This window comes from Panthera uncia, chromosome E3, assembly GCF_023721935.1.
Source record: "Panthera uncia isolate 11264 chromosome E3, Puncia_PCG_1.0, whole genome shotgun sequence".
In the NCBI taxonomy this organism is placed as follows: Eukaryota; Metazoa; Chordata; class Mammalia; order Carnivora; family Felidae; genus Panthera; species Panthera uncia.
Genome location: NC_064815.1, coordinates 2,838,048 through 2,855,367, shown reverse-complemented (window position 1 = coordinate 2,855,367; position 17,320 = coordinate 2,838,048). Strand labels below are relative to the sequence as shown.

General features: G+C 46.3%; 1 protein-coding gene across 1 annotated transcript in view; it reads left to right on the top strand.

Annotated features, from left to right (window-relative positions):
- Positions 1 to 17,320, top strand: part of LOC125928626 (glutamate receptor ionotropic, NMDA 2A-like) — a 51,560-nt gene that overhangs the window by 9,437 nt on the left and 24,803 nt on the right. Inside the window, exons 4-6 of the mRNA XM_049639358.1 lie at positions 2,315 to 2,440; positions 6,321 to 6,550; positions 14,006 to 14,166. Of these exons, the coding sequence (XP_049495315.1) occupies positions 2,315 to 2,440; positions 6,321 to 6,550; positions 14,006 to 14,166 (517 nt within the window). The remainder of the gene's footprint in view (positions 1 to 2,314; positions 2,441 to 6,320; positions 6,551 to 14,005; positions 14,167 to 17,320) is intronic.

Here is a 17,320-nt window from a genome sequence, read left to right as displayed (position 1 = left end):
CGCGGTTTATGGGTTCAAGCCCCACGTCGGGCTCTGTGCTGACAGTTCAGAGCCTGGAGCCTGCTTCTGCTTCTGTGTCTCCCTCGCTATCTGCCCCTCCCCCGCTCATGCTCTGTCTCTGTCCGTCTCAAAAATAAACAAACATTTAAAAAAAAATTTTTTTTAATAAACATTAAAAAAAAAACTTTCTTAAAACCAGAACACTAGAGCAGGATCCTTTTATCTCTCTGACATGCTCATGAGCCAAGGGGCAGGTGTCGCTTCCAAGTGGGGAAACATCTGGGATCAGTTGCTTGATCGGGCTTCCACCTTATTTTTGGAACAGTTAGTGTCAGCATTAGGATGCATCAACTGCCAAATGAAGCCATGTGCGTGAAGTATTCAGTAAGGATGGCCCCTAATATGTTGTATCATGTTACTGCCACCTGCAGTGGCAGTGAAGTTATCCGATGAATAAACGTGCATGTTTGAAACCAGGACACCTTTTTCAGGACCACGAACAGCACACCGCTACCGCCATTGCCACTGCTGGTTCTGGCTTTACCCGCGGAATCAAATAGCGCTTCCACGGGATGTACTGTGTGTGTGTGCACAGCAAACATCACACACCATCAAGTGCTTTCCGTGATTGTGCTCTTTTACTCATCATGGTGACCCTCCTCCCGTCAGATGCACCATGCCATTAACATACCCAGCTTGGAGAATTCGTTCACCATTTCTCCTCTTGAATATTGACTATTTTTAATCTCCTAATTATTTCTTCTCCCTTTTGGGCATACCTCATTACCCAATTGCAATGATTTCAGGGATATAATATTGTTATTACCCAAGCTAATTTCAAGTAAGATATATCATGGTGGCAACCTCATTGATTTCTTCCAACTCACCATGTGTTATTTAACCTAAGTAGCCTGTGCTGGTACCTGATCCTTTTTAACATATTTGCACCATGGAAACTGCATTGCAAAGCATTCCTGCCAGTTTTTAAATTATCCAATGTAGTTAAAGCTTCGGACGTATTAGTTTCTTGTTATATAGTAAGCTCATTAAACTGGAATTTATGATGACCCCTAGCTGTGTCACAGGCTTTAATGATAGGGTGGCTTGCTACCAGCCTAGTTCTTTATGATTATTACCAGCTTCATCAGAAAAACAATTTAAAAATAATAAAATGCCTACTATTCAGGGTGTTATTGGGCTTCTTATATTTTACCCTAAGAAAATGTTTGCTTGTGATGAAAAGGATTATAACTTTATTGGTACCCAAGGGCAGTTTCTTCCCAATGATGCATTCAGGTGGAGATATGTTCATTTTCCAAAATTTTTGTCTGTGTTGATTTTCTAGCAAATCTGTGACCTGTGTGAATACAATAGCTCCATTCAGCCCATTTTCATACCCTCAATCAGACTGAATATAAGCGTTAATTTATTTTACATAAAATCTCTTAACTTTCTAGAGCATTCTAAGATTTAGAACCTTGTGACTTGGCCTGCCCTTCTGAGACATCCATATGAAAATGAGCTGATGTAAACTACTTTTAGGGGAAATTACCATCTCTCCAAATACTCCTTCATTGTCTCTCTTCTTTGAGCAATGCTTTTTTCACCCAATTACCATGCGAATATGATATCCTCAGTTGACTTTTCAAATGCATTCAAGCCCATTTCCAGCATCAACAAGATTTTAAAATTGTAGAGATCTCATCTGTCTGGAGCAGACGGCAGAGAGGAGAGTGTAGTAGTCCGAGCAGTGGTGGCAGACGTTGACCTTCCAATGTTGATTGCTGTCAGCCCCCTGATTTTACGATCCTTTTCTACCAGGTTGTAGTGTGCCCTTTCCTTCTGGAATTCCCCACACATTGTCCCTCCACCATGTAAGAATACAAGTGAAAATAAGAATAAAACCCATGCTGGTCAGCAGAAGCCTTAGAATTGACTCTTTGGGCCGGGTCTTGCTTCCCCATAGCATTGGTCCCCAGGATGATGCTATAATCATATCAGACCCAACGGACTCTCTATTTGCATTCTTTTTCCCGTTTGTTTTTACTTTCCTTGACCCGATTTGGACGGTGTCCTATGCTCTTCTCTATTTTTACCCTGTTATGTACAGTCTTGTAAAATGCCTCAAATGTTCTGTAGCATGAAGAATGGTGGAGACGTATGAACCGACAGGGATTCATAGCTTCTTTTGAATGATCAGATGCTCATGAGGGAGGGGTGAGCCTGCCAACGGACCTCTGGGCTTCCCGCTGGCCCTGGTTGTGAGAATCCGCAAACTGACCGTGTTCTACTCCTCTGGCCTGTTCATCCGCAGAACCGTTCAGCGCCTCCGTGTGGGTGATGATGTTTGTGATGCTGCTTATCGTGTCCGCCATAGCTGTTTTCGTCTTCGAGTACTTCAGTCCCGTTGGATACAACAGGAGCTTAGCCAAAGGGAAAGGTGAGACCTCCCTCACACTGACCCTGTTTCATTGACTTTCGACAAAGATTTCAGGTGGAGAGCACATCATCCTGTGTGGGCTTGCTCTTGGGTTCCATGAACGGTGCCAGGTCACCAATGCTACTGGTAACCCTGTACACTTTGCAGGTTATTTGCTTCAACTAAAGAGGGGATCAAACAAAACGGAACACTTTTAATCATGTTATCCTGTGGCAGCCTGTCGCCGTTAGGTGGAAACCACTGGCGATTTGTTGAGAAAGCAGATTTGAAGAATTTTTTCTGGCAATTAACATTTAAAATCTGTGTCAGAAGAAATGTTCAGGTTGTTTTGAGTCTCGACTTCAGTCCGGGCAGAGGAAGTGGCTTTTATAGATACTAGTTTAAGAACATTCTCCAGACTACTGAATCACACTTGAATTCATTTGACAGTAAAAATAGTTATAAAGTGGTATTTTCCCCCAAAGAATTACATTTTCCTCTTGATAGTGCCTGACCTTAGTGCATTGTACTTGATAAAGCTGCCATCAGTAGGTAGAAAATCGCACTGGGAGACATTCATTGGCTATAACTTATTAAGAGGCCCCTGTGCAAACCAATATTCATGTTAGAGACATAAACACATTACATCACTCTGAGTGACTCTTCCTCAGTGCACAGCACGTTCTAAGTGGATGGCCTCGGGAAGGCTGCTTGGACCAAATCCCTTTCCTGAAAAATGACTTAGGTTGGTGGAAGACAGTAGGCATACAGCCATTCAAAATCAGGGTGCTTCAACTTGCCACATATTCTTATCCGGAAGATTCACTATTGGAAACAGTCAGCAGGTCATGGGAATCTGCTAGGAACTTAGTTTTCTTGAAATCCTCCCACTTCTCGGGGCGCCTGGGTGGCGCAGTCGGTTAAGCGTCCGACTTCAGCCAGGTCACGATCTCGCGGTCCGTGAGTTCGAGCCCCGCGTCAGGCTCTGGGCTGATGGCTCGGAGCCTGGAGCCTGTTTCCGATGATTCTGTGTCTCCCTCTCTCTCTGCCCCTCGCCCGTTCATGCTCTGTCTCTCTCTGTCCCAAAAATAAATAAAAAACGTTGAAAAAAAAAAATTAAAAAAAAAAAAAAAAAGAAAAAAAAAAAAAGAAATCCTCCCACTTCTTAACCACTGAAGAGTGGTGGTAACTACATGAATCATCTCCAGTCAAGCTAACATAGTGAAAATGCCATAAATAATCATAAATTGTGTTTTAAATGGGAGAGTCACCAGCCTCCACTAAAAGGGCAACGTAAGTAACCAGTACAGAGGTTCCAACAGAGTGGGGTCTGGGAGGGTTTTCTGGGAGTGATCGCACCACAGTGGAGTCTGTATTTACATTCATAGAATCAAAGTTTGTGCTGTTTTGTGAATTCACGCATTTCTCTGACGAGTATTTATTGAGGAGGTACCATGTCCCAGGCACTGTGCTAGCACAGAGGGACAACATGATAAAGTGGGCGGAGACTTCCTGATTTCCCCCCTCCCCCTGCCGGGGAGCTGAGAATTTACTTGTGAAGATAACACATGAACACGTAACATTAATAATCACAGATGGTAATAAGTGTCAAGAGAAGGGGAGTAAAAGACAAAGTGAGGTGACGGGTGGGGGCACTGCTTTAGATAAGATGGCCAAGCAGGGAAGAACTTCCGGAAGACAGGACATTGGAGCTGAGGACCTGAAGGAATGAGAAGTCACGTGAGAAATGGAGGGACAAGCATTTTCTGCAGATGGAACAGCAAATACAAAGAAAGACCTTGACGGTGAATCAATCTGGATGAAACAGAAAAGACGTGAGTGAGAGCGGTGGACAGTGATACAAGATGGCGGGAAAGGCGGGACGGAGCATGTACAGCGTAGGAGGATCACGGGGGCTGCTCTCTTGGGATAATGAGAAGGGCAGGCAGGAGTGGCAGGAAGGTGCTAGTTTTCTGAGAGAAAGGATTACAGTAGTTTGGACTTGGCTGCAGATTAGTGGATAAATCAGGTATATATCTTTCAAGACGAAAAACAACCCAGAGGCCATCACATGCGACAACTCCTTCTCTGGCCAAAGCTCACACTTGGAAGACTATTGTAAAGCAAGGAATTGAGCAAGCAAACTCCCCAGCCCTTCCGTCGCCTCGAGGCTTTTTGTTTCCTGCTCATCTGCTTGTGGAAACTCCACACATGACAGCTACAGGTTTCTTTGTGCAAAATGGCTTTCTGTTACATTTCCCGGCATGTTATGGGGAAGGTTTTATGTCCGGCTCAGTAATAGTATCCATGAATCAGGAGTTCACAAAAGTCTTGGACAGAACCCCTGCAGCTGCCTATTTCTGATTCCCAAATAGCCATCACTTCTGGTCAGCCTCATTTCCTAATAAAATTAAGTAGTTCATGAAGTTAACTGGATTGACTCTAATTATTATTTTTTTTCCTAAGACTTCTTGGCATCTTGGGAATAAATAAGTCCAGAAGATTATGAAACTAGGCAAAGAGAAACAGAAGCGCTTGAGATTGAGAATAACAAAATTAATTGCCTTCCCTTTGATGTGCTGTATAGGGTTATTATAAATATTGCTGCCGCCTGGGTTTGGCCTCCAGTGTGCAGAAAGCTTGCTTCTCCCAGGCTCCCTGCCCAGAACTTCATACCTCCCGTCAATGATTCACTTCTGCCACCTTATTTATTGCCCACTCTGCTGGTGTTGCCAACTGAAGTCTGAGTAGATCATTTTTTCATATCTTCATTTACTTAAATGACATAAAAATTAACCTTCTGTTAAAGGAAGTCCTTTTTCCCACGAAATGAGGGCATAAATTGATTTTTTCCCCCTTGTGCAAAACAGACATGAAAGCCGAAAGGCTTGCATTTTACAGCCCGCAGATCCCACCCCCACCCCAATAAATTGTGCCATGTTGTTCTGCCTCTTTAGTGAAGATTGCTACAAAGAACATTTAAGAATCTTAAAAGGGACATGTGGCTGTTGCGGGGATACACCGAGGAAGAAAAAGTGCTGTGATATCAGAGTTCATTTTCCGTGACCTGCAACCAAATGTCTTTCATCTGTGAAGTGGTGGGAGAATTCAGCTGTTATTCGGGTTCCTTGATGTCTCCAATTGCAGAGCGTTTTCAGTTGGGTTTAATTCCTATATTGTGCACACTTTACGTCTGAGTTTGAACAGGAGCAGTTGCGAGGGACAATTGGATTAGACTGCCACACGTCAGTCCCACTGGACCGCATGGTTCTTACCGGTAGCACGGCCTGTGACAACTGAAGCGACCCCACACATGCATTTCTGCAAGCCTCGCTAGGCTGATTAAGGAGATTGGCTCCCCCAGATGGAAATCGAATTCAAATTTAAAACCACATTTTGCAGAGCCCTTTTCTTTTCCTTTCTCCCTTGTTTGTTTTTATTATTTATTTCGCCTTCTTTTAAGAAATGTGGCAAAAAAAAAAAAATCCAGCTAGATAGAAATGTGGGGGAAATGCTCATTTTTTTTTTAATTTTTCTTAACGTTTATTTATTTTTGAGACAGAGACAGAGCATGAACGGGGGAGGGTCAGAGAGAGGGAGACACAGAATCTGAAACAGGCTCCAGGCTCTGAGCTGTCAGCACAGAGCCCGATGCGGGGCTCGAACTCACGGACCGTGAGATCATGACCTGAGCCGAAGTCGGACGCTTAACCGACTGAGCCACCCAGGCGCCCCGGAAATGCTCATTTTTAAAGACGCAGGGAGTGTGGTGGCTGTGGTTCTGGGGCAATGAAGTACCACCGTGAGACAGTCCCATCTTCCGGCACCCGGCAGGATTGCTGGCAGCCGCCGCATTGCCCTTTGGAGAAAGTTCTGAGAATGTCCTTCCTGTTATTTGCAGCACCCCATGGGCCTTCTTTCACGATTGGAAAAGCTATATGGCTCCTCTGGGGCCTGGTGTTCAACAACTCCGTGCCCGTCCAGAACCCCAAAGGTACCACCAGCAAGATCATGGTGTCCGTGTGGGCCTTCTTCGCCGTCATCTTCCTGGCCAGCTACACAGCCAACCTGGCCGCTTTCATGATCCAGGAGGAATTTGTGGACCAAGTGACCGGCCTCAGTGACAAAAAGGTAAGGTCACCTTACTTCCCTCACTGCCCGAGGGGCTGATCTTAAATGCTCTCTTCTCAGAAGGGCCCATCCAAACCCATCAACTCTAAAGCACAAAGCCAGAGGGTTGGGGTTTTTTTTCTTTTAACTTGAATTGGCATCTTTCTAAAAATTTTAGAAACAGAACCTGAGGCTTAGCCCTCCCGGATCTAAAAGATTCCGGGTCTAATTTGGAAGCACCGTTTCCCCAAATGGTCATCTGTCATATTTAGAGAACGATGACGGTGGCACTGTGTTCCAGCTCAGGCTGGAGTTCTCCCCGTAAGACAGCGCGTGGTGTTGGAGGAGACCCACGAGCCTGGACAAGGAGAAACTTGGGCGGGGCGGAAGTGGGGTGCTCTGAGCCTGTAGCGACGTCCCCGTTCTCTGGCATTGGTTGAGTCTCTAATGTGCCCAACGCCTGGATTTCTCATCTCTGACACGAAAGAAAGTCGTCTCTAAGGCCTGCCCAGAGACAAACTAACAGCGCCTTTGTACCTGTGTAGCCGGCCAGCCCCACCGTCTGCATTCCTGACTCACCTGAAATTTCTTCAAGGGCACAAAAGGAGCAGAGAGGCTTTTCGTTCGCCACCGGCTCCTTTTTACCCAGACACCAATCCAGCCCTCCCTCTCGGGGCGGGGCCGTGCTTCCAATATCACACCTGCTGTCTCCATTCTCTGCTAGAATGTCACAAGGGAGGCGGGGTGTGAGTGGCTGTTCAGAAAGGCACCCAGAGGAAGAAAAGAGGTAAACCGGGTGCAGCCTTCCGTTGAAATTTTAGGTTCAGGAAGCAAATCCTGACTTGCTAAGCTCAGCAGTGTGGGGATTGCTGCCTCGCAAAGATTTTCTGTCTCGCGTACGTGGATAATTGTCTCTCTTCATAAAATCTCACCAGCATGTCTTGCTGACTTAAGTCTACGTGTATTCTTTTGGCATTCGTCAACAAACCGCTGAATAGAAAATCAACCATGAAAGGCCCTAACAGCTTATCTGTGACATATGCTGTGGTTGAAAGAGGTAGAGAGAAGGCCTGTCATCAGAAAGATGATGAGTGGCAGGGGTGAGTGGTTGGCCTCTCTCCGAACGCTTCCCACTGTGGCTGGAGTAAATGCCACTCTACCATGGCGACAGAGCCCTCTATTATCTGGTGCACCCCTCAAGTGTTCCCTCCCTCTTGCTCGCACAGCCACCCTCCCTGTACCCTCAGTACCGCAAGCAGATTTCCACCACAGTGCCCTTGCACTTGTTCTGCCCTCTGCCTTGAATGTTCTTCCCCATCATTCATGGCTGGCTCCTCCTTGACTTTCAGGTCTTTTAGGGAAAGTGTCACCTCTTGGGAGGGGTGTTCCCAGCCACTGTGGCGAACTTGGCAGCTTGCGCTCATACTCCCACGATACTTCACTTCTAGTAGAGAGAAATAAACAACACACGCATGAATGTAAATGGGGAAAAAAATTCCAGGCAGGAACAAGTATTATCAAGGAGCTAAAACCTGTGAGATTAACATTGACATGGCTGGAGGGGCTATCAGGGGAATGCTTAGGAGAGAGTTCTCTGGCACTTAGGTGCTCAGGATATGTTTGTTGGGTGACAAATGCATGCTGTGTAGGACACTGTAGGCATCTCACCTGGGTCTCCTGGGATCCGTCTTCCAGCTCCGTGTACCCATCCCACTTTTGCTGACAAAGGCTCATAAGGGGGATCTTCACAGGAGGATCACCTTGGGGCACTAGAACGGTAAGCTTCTGGGAAGGTTAAGTTCCCCCAATCCCTTCGGTTACCTCTAAACAACAGCTAACCAGTGTGGGAGCACAAAACCCCAGCCGTTCCTTTGCTTCTGGGCAGGGCAAACTCAGAGGTGCGATTTACTCCATGCTTTTATAGTCACGGAACCTGGCCGTGCCTCCTCATTCCTCCCTGACGTTTAGGAGAAGAGATTGTAGAGAGACAGGCAGACAGCAGTCGTGAATGTGCCTTGTAGTCCATAGAATCCCCCACGGCCACTGGCACCGGTACGTGCCTCCCGTCACATCAGGGGAACGAAAATACGGTTCCTCGAAGAGGCAGGTTGAGGTACAGCAGAAGCATCGGGAACCAGGATTTTTCAAGAAAGTAGTTCACGGCCTATTTTGCTTTTTGTTGCTCTTTTCAAAGGCAAGGGTGAGAAAAAAATATCCCTTGCTACGTAGTTTTGGGTCTAAATAACATGGCCGCTTGTGGGAAAACTAATTAGAACCACTAATAATTTGACTGACCTTCTCTGGCTTTGAGACGCCTCGTAACAGATACCACATCCTCGTGGGACACAGCTCAGCTCCCAAGCTCAGAGCATTAGTGGCACGCAGATAGTTCTTTTAATTAAATGTTTGGTACAATTAGATAAACAGCAAAATTCTTGGAGTAAATAAGCTAAATGCTCCCAGAAGAGTAATAGCAGATCCACCGAAAAAGTTTACAAAATAAAAAAATCTATATGGAATCAATTTATTTTAATACTGTACACACTCAGGTGTTTTTTTTCCTTTTTTTCCCCCCCTTTTTTTTTAAATCATGATTACCTGTGTAACAACTCAGGTTTATGATGCTTTTAAAGCATTTTGCAGTCTTAGTGCTTGCTGGGAAAAGCACCGTTGAAGCCCGTGGCGCACTCAGATGAGCTCGGGCTTCGGTTCTAAATAGGCAGATTCATAGGTAGATGTTCCCCTAGGAAATACTAAAGAAAAGTTGAAATGTTGATGGGGAAGCTTCCCAAAAAGGGTGGGGGAGCTCCAAGATGAATGTAGTGGCGAGAGCAACGCCAGATTTGGGGTCAAATGAACCTCCTCCTCCTCCTCCTCCTCCTCCTCCTCCTCCTCCTCCTCCTCAGCCTTGCTGCCTCATGAGCTGTTCCGCACCTCTGGGGGCTGGGAGCGGTGCTGCACCAGCTGGCCTCTTGTGACAATGGGGGGAATTCAGGAGCCTGCCTCGGTAGCGGAGCCCACGAATGTGTCCCCGTGGAGTTGTGCTGTCCCCGAGCGCTGCGGTTCTGCTGCTGGGTGGGCACCGGCTGCACAGAGGCCTCTGAGCCTCTCCTCCCTTCTAAGGGCCACAGTCGGTTGATGCTGACCTCCAGAAGCTCGTGGCACGTCACCAGCAGGAGCAGACCGTACTCGAAATGCAACTCCACATGCCAGTGACCCTTATCTGTAGTCACAGAAGACAGATATATTTTTAATTTTTTTTTAGTCTTTATTTATTTTTGAGAGAGAGCGAGAGCTCAGTGCAGGGTGGGGAAGTGGGAGGGGCAGGGGGGCGGGGAGATGGAGAATCGGAAGCAGGCTCCAGCCTCCCAGCTGTCAGCACAGAACCTGACGTGGGGCTCGAACCCACAAACTGCGAGATCATGACCTGAGCAGAAGTCAGACGCTCAACCAACTGAGCCTCCCAGGCGCCCCTAGTTATTTTTAATAAATGTGTAGTTTGGATGTGTAAGAGGAATAAAGAAATGTCCTGGTCCATTGCCACATTTGTCCTAAGCATTTTATCCCCCAGACCTGCATCTGTACTTGTGTGGTCCTGAAGGGCTTGCCGTGTCTTGCCCCCTTGGATGACTTCCAGACTTGTTCACATACTGGATGGAAGAAAAGTTTAGAATATAACCCTCCTAATCCTTTGCTCTCCGGATTAGAAGGAAACTGGCTCCATTATTTGGCTAAAGTCACTTTGGGTGACAGCAGGTGATGAGGCAATGTGTATCAAGCCATGTATTCTTTGAAGGACCGAATGATTAATTGCAAAAGCGGTCCCCAGTTTACACATAGAGAAACTGAGGCTTGGAGAACTTAGGCAGCTGCCCCAAATGACTCAATTCCTAAGGGGCAGATGAGGAGCTGAATTGTCTAAGCCTAAGACCAAGTGAAGGCAGTGAACTTGACCAGGGAGTGTAGTCTTCAGAGAGAGAAGCCCCAGGGAGTTCCACTGACTCCCTCCACCCCCGGCATCGTGATTACATTGCTCTGTGGTCTTGCTGACCATGGACATCTCTGTACCACCCTTTCCTCTGCTACAGCCCACATCTGTTTTGTTCTCTTTGGACACAGAACTCTCTGGGAGAAAGTTGCACGAGAAATCGTTTCTGAAAACTACACGGATGATGTCCTCAGTGGGAGGCCCCCGGATTTAAGAGATGACCCACACTTACCTCGTGTGCCTATGGTCTGTTTTTCACACTGTAGGTCCTAGCTTTTTAGTGAGCCCTGAAATTAATGTAACGGTTGTGGCCATTAAAGAAATAGAACATCTTAGTGACATCAGAATAGATCACATGTAGAAAGAGTGCAGGGAAGTGGCACTTGTGTGTGTGTGTGTGTGTGTTTGTGTGTGTGTGTGTGTGTGTGGACAGGGTATACGTGAAGAATGTCCTAGTCCATAGAGTGTGTTTTGAGAGTCATGCTGTAAAAAGTTTGACAGCCTTGGGGCACCTGGGTGGCTCAGTCGGTTAAGCATCCAACTTCAGTGCAGGTCATGATCTCACCGTTCGTGGATTTGAGCCCCACGTCAGGCTCTGTGCTGACAGCTCAGAGCCTGGAGCCTGCTTCAGATTCTGTGTCTTCCTCTCTCTGCCCCTCCCCTGCTTGTTCTCTCTCTCTCTCTCTCTCTCTCTCTCTCTCTCAAAAGTAAACAAGCATAATGAACATAAAAAAATTTTTTTTTAAGTTTGACAGCCTTTACTCTAGTGGGAAAGGTTTTTGGATCTCGGTGCTGGGCTGAATTTTGTGGGGGTGATGGTGCAGTTAAGGCCTGAGAAGTGTGGAAGTTCACCACTGAGGCTGAACATCTGCCTCTGTCACTGTGCAAACCCAAGGTAGGGACCAAAGCAAACCTGTAAAGAGCTACGTGGCCCCTCTGCTGCAGACAGGGAGTGAAGGGGACACATCTGGTCAAGTGGACCATCTCCCATGCCTCTGGAGATCGGAAGCAGCTGACACAGCACCTAGATTTATACAGAGTACTTACCTGTGTCCCCAGAGCAGGCGGCTGCCGTGCCCACGAGCGGGGCTGGTGCCTCTTCCTCTTTTGGTGATAAATTGAGGCACTGCCCGCCAGAGGGAGTGCAAAGAGCATTTTGTTGTTCATGTGCACGCACACACACACACATACATGCACACACACATGCACACACACTCTACCAACGCAAGGCACCCAGCAGGAAGATCTCATTTGGCCAATGTATGGCCACTTCCCCCCAAATGCAGTGGTGGCTGCTTATTACACAGCAGCTTGCCTAATTCAGGGGACATGATTTTCAAGTGGAAATTTTAATTAACGGTGAAATGAAGTGTGAGTCTGGAAGGAAGAATGATGGTTGTGGTTGGTCTGGCTTGGGTGAACTTGGATGCCTTCTCCGGCAGTTCTTAGCTGCGTGTAAGACATGCTGACCTAGAAGTCTCAGATGCCTCTGGATCCTAGCCCTGGTCCCGCCATGGGTTTGCTGGGCATCCTTCCCTTCTGTGGGTTGCACGGTCCTCCCTCTAAAAGAGGAGTGGTTACTAGCGACAGGCTTTGAGGAAGGACAGAGTTTAGACTTTAACCTGAGGTCAGGCATAGGTGCGACGAAATTCTGGGCTGCTGCTTGCAAGCAGTGGGATCCTAAATAGGTCACGTAACCTCCCTCAGCCTTAGTTTCCCCATCTGTAAAATGGAGCCTCTAAGATTTGTTACCTGGCAGATTCGTTGTGCAGATTAAATGCTCCAGCATCTGTAAAGTCCTTGGCACAATGCTGGCCCTAAGCAAGTCCTCAAAAAGTGCCAGTCATTATCATTACTGTATAGTTCCAGAATTTCCTATTTCATGGAAAAATGAAGCCCAGGTTACTTTTTTTTTGTCCATGCTGATAATAAAATTGAAAAGTAATAATAACTATTTTTGAGTGCTCATTCTGTTGCAGGCACTATTTTAATTACTTGACAAATTTTAACAATTTTAGAATGCCCCACTAACCCCTACAAGAGGAGTACTGATCTGGAAAATAAATGGAGGCAGTATAAAGTGACTTATCTTAGGTCTCATAGTTCATAAATGGTAGAACCTGATTTTTTAACTTTTGAACCTGAGCTCACACTTGTACCTATTACCCTCTGCTGACTCTAGATTTTAATTCTGTTTCTGGGACTCAGACCTAATACTCTTGACTCCTAATCTCGCTGGGCTGTCCCAGGCACTGCACTTATGAACACAATATCAGTCAATCAGGGAAGACAAGTGGAGCATGGAGAGCCAACCTTAATGGAGGCTTGAGAACCATTCAAGATATGGGCATCCCCAAGAAGCTAATGGTTCCAGCTCAAGAAACGTTCGTGGAGGCTGCCATTATGCCTGGAATATATTAGGTCCCCAATAAGTGGGCCATGCATGAATGAGCGAGTGGGGAATGAGTAAATGGCAAACACAGAGTTACTGTAGGGGAGGAAACATAATTTTCCCTCTACCCTTGTAGGTTCTTGGCTGAGACACCTCTATAACAAAAGACAGATGAACAGGAGAAAAACAAACAAAAGTTTAATAGCATGGATACATTCTGTAGACATGGGACATGCCCAGGAAAGCCAAGTATCTCTTTGCGATGGCCCAAGCCACCAACTTGACCACTGTCACCAGCTAAGGACAAAAGAGAGACACGGGGGGCGGGGGTGAGGAGTCCTGTTAGGGGAGCTTGTCAGGAAAAGCACAGTAAACAAGGATGAGGGCTGTTCTATAGACTTAAGTTGGTGCCTTCAACAATAAGAGTTTCTAGAAATGAGCCATCTTCCTTCTCTAGGTGCTGAGAGGAAGACACCCCTACCAATATCAGTGCGTCTCTTACAAAAGGGCTTTTACTCTTCAGACCTTGTCCTGTGTCTGCTGTTTGTAAAAATAACCAGCCGAAGAGAATCCTTAGGCCAAGGAGGCGTATCCTGGCGTGATACGTTGTGTTGTTCATCATTGCCCAGGGGCGGTCATGGTAATTGTGAATGAGGTTCAGACAAGGGAGTGATTGGTGGGAAAAACAGAGAAATTTCATGAGAAGGTAGATAAAATGAACCGAGTTAAAGTAACACCTTCATTTTGGCAGTTAGTGTTTCCTGAGCACGGCCCGTGTGCCCACCGCAAGGCCAGTCTATAATGGGGCCGAAAAAAGTTAATCCAACGAATGCCTGTCGCACACGCAGCCAGGCCCTGTGCTCGCCACTGGGGGGACAGTTGGGAACGAGACAGACACTGTTTCTGACCTCTCAGAGCTCACGGGCCAGTGGCAGGTGGGATTAAATAAAAAAGGAAACAGAAATGAATGGTTTTTCAGCTGTCCTGTGCTAGGGCGTGCATATGTTTAACTCCCGACACAAGACACAATGGTGGCTGACTTCTCCTCCTTCTTTCTTTGTCTCTGTCCTGTCTGTCTGTCTGTCTGTCTCTCCAGTTTCAGAGACCTCACGACTATTCCCCACCTTTCCGATTTGGCACGGTGCCTAACGGCAGTACCGAGAGAAACATTCGTAATAACTACCCCTACATGCATCAGTACATGACCAAATTCAATCAGAAGGGAGTGGAAGATGCCTTGGTCAGCTTGAAAACTGGGTAAGGATGATGGGGATTTGTTTTCTTCTCTGCAGGCCTGCCAGCCCATAAACCTCACAGAAAATGACTCTGCATGCCTTGGTGCTTACCTGCCTTCGCAGCTGTGTTTTCTGGAAAGTAGCTGTGGTTCAGATGAACCCTACGTGAGGGCTCTTTTTGTTAATCTCATGAGCACCACAGGTTTCCTTCTGAGTCGTGTTAAGGAAACACAAATCCAGGACACTTGAAAATGCAGAGAACCAGAGGGGTTTCTTCAACTGATAAAGAAGTTGGTGCAACCCTGTGGGATATTTCAGCCAGAGAGAAAGATCTAAAGGGTCTGTTAGCCTCTCAAAAGTGCTGAAAACAAAGTGCTGCAGACTTTTATCTGATTTGGGGTAGGAGTTTTTGGTGAGTGGCTGTATGTAAAAGCTGATAGTGTAGCACTGACGAAGCAGAAAGGAAAGCTGGAGAGAAGAGCAGCGTCTCTAAAGGTGCAGCCGATGTCCCCGTCCACCTGTTGGCACTGCAGAGTGTAGCCTACTCGGAGGGAGGACCTGCTGAGAAAAGACCGCAGAGGCTAGGATCTTGGGAGGTGAAGCTGGAGTGTGCCTCTCCTCCCCCCGTTGATATCGTGTGTGGCTTGGGACAGACGCTGAGTTGTTCCCAGCCTCATATGTAAGATGGAAATCCTAACGGGACCTAATTCGTAGGGGTTTAGTGAGGACTGAGGGAAGATGTGCCGGAAAGCATTTTGCACAGACACGACCCGACTGCCAGTGCTCTTAGTTGGTGTAAAGGTTAAATTCTCTTCCGTGGCCTCTTCAAAATGCTGGGGATGTGCAAAATGCATCTTGGGGGGTGTGAGACATGACTGTTGTGCATCATCCCGTAGTTTCGTCCACAGCCTCTTCCTTAGGGGCCCCGTCTAAACCCTCAAGCCCAACTTCCGCACGATTTCCAGGAGCTTTGGCCGGTCACATTTTGTCCCTTCAGTCTCTTTGGAATCTCTTTGGTATCTTAGCAGGGGCTGGGACAACACGTCTTGAGAAGTCGAGCCCATGGCTTACCCCAGACTCGTTCACGTGCTGCGCATTCTGGCTCAGAGTGATTTTTAAAACATCTCATGGAGGACAGACACAAATGCAGAGAAGATACACACATTAAGGACAGTGCTTGACGACTTTGTCCAAACTGACCATCCGTAGCCAATCCCTAGAAACCCTGCCACGTCCTTTTCCCCCGCCACCAGCCTCGCTTCTAACACCGTAGACTCATTTGGCCTGTTATTCTAGCATCTCAGTAAGATCACACCGGACGTCTTCTTTTCCGCTCGCCTTCTTTCAGCCCAGCAGTCTGTTTGCGAGATCGCCACGTGTCACTGCAGGTCTGTCATTGCCGTAGCGGTGTGGAAGTCCACTGTGGGGACATGCCACAGAGTCATCCTCGTCTGCTAGTCGTGAACGTTGGGGTAGCGTCCCATTCGGGGATGTTTGGGGTAATGCTTCTAGGGGCATTCTCACACATGCCCTCGCTGCACAAGGGAGTACACCGCCCTTGATACATACTTAAGACAGGAATCGCCGAGCTGTAAAATGCATGTGTGTTTGATCTCGGTAGATACCAGAAAATTCTGATGACTTTCCAGTTGAGCCCCAGATATGGGTTTTGTAGGTTTGTTTCTGCCATGGTCTTTTCTTCAACATACACTGTCGGTTTGGATGGACCATGAACGCAAATGTGGATGACAGTGGTTAGAAAGAGCGAGTGGAGTCTCGCTGGCCCCGTCTCTATCCATCTGTCACCCAGAGCAGTGAATGGGTTGTTTTCTTGCTTTCCCATTTTTTTAAAAAGAAAACAATACGAACAAAAAGGAGTCAAGGAATGGAAACGGTTCCTAGCCATAAATCGTATACATTGTTTTCTGGAAGCCATATAATAATTATGACATCCATCCCAGCAAACCTGGGCAGCTGGCAGCTTTACTCTATACTCAGTTTTCCATGTGAGAGATAATTTGTGCTATTACAGCAAACTCAGAAACCAGAGTTGGAGGGGTATGAGTCTTTTTAAAAAAATATTTATTTCTTTTTTTTAAATATTTATTTATTTATTTATGGAGAGAGAGAGAGAGAGAGAGAGAGAGAGAGAGAGACAGAGCACAAGCAGGGGAGGGGTACAGAGAAGGACACATAGAATCCAAAGTAGGCTCCAGGCTCTGAGCTGTCAGCACAGAGCCCAACACGGGGCTCGAATTCACGAACTGTGAGATCATGACCTGAGCCAAAGTTGGACGCTTAACTGACTGAGCCACCCAGGCGCCCCTGTATGGATCTTTTTTAAAGAACTGCTTGGTTAATTATTTAAATTAATTAAATTAAAATTTGAATAGAGAATACATTACATAATTCCAAATCAAAAAGTATTGTATAAAAAGATGAACAGTGAAGAACCTTCCCCCCACACTGTTTCTCCTCTGCCAAGTATCCCCAACAGCAACCACATCTCCTGACCATCCTGTGTCCCTCCAGATCAATCTATGCATAATTAAAAGCCTTCTGTAGCTCCTTTTTTGAAAACGTTCATTATTTTCTCTATTGGTCTCTTGGTCTTTTTCTTATTAAGCCCTTTATTTGTGGTGTAGTTACAAATGGTGTTCCCAGCTTTCTGGTCTTTGGAGCTTCCAGATGGTATTTTTTTTTCCATGCCGATTTTTTTTTTTTAGTCAAATTTATCAGTTTTTTTTTAAGTCTTCTGGGTTATGAATTGTAATTCAGAAGTCCTTCTCTACTCTAAAAAGAGAGATTCCTTTCTTGAATTTTCTTCTATCCCAGTTGCATTTTTTTTTATTTTAGAAAGATAGAGCAGGGAAGGGGCACGACCTGATATGATATGACTTCAACCCCTCAACATGATTATGAGAAGCAAAATGTGGGAACCTGCCACCACAGAATGGTACCAGGATCCCAGCAACTCCATGGGGGTCTCATCTGCTCCTCCTCCAAGACTTCATCAAAGTCAAGTGTCTGCCTCACCTTGCTTCTTATCTTTTCCTTACCTCTCACATCTCGTCTCCTTTTAACACTTGCCACTAGGAAATAGGTTATTTTAAAACATGATGTGCCTTAGGCAATCATTTCACAAGAGTAAATATCATAAGGCTGTATTGTTGAAG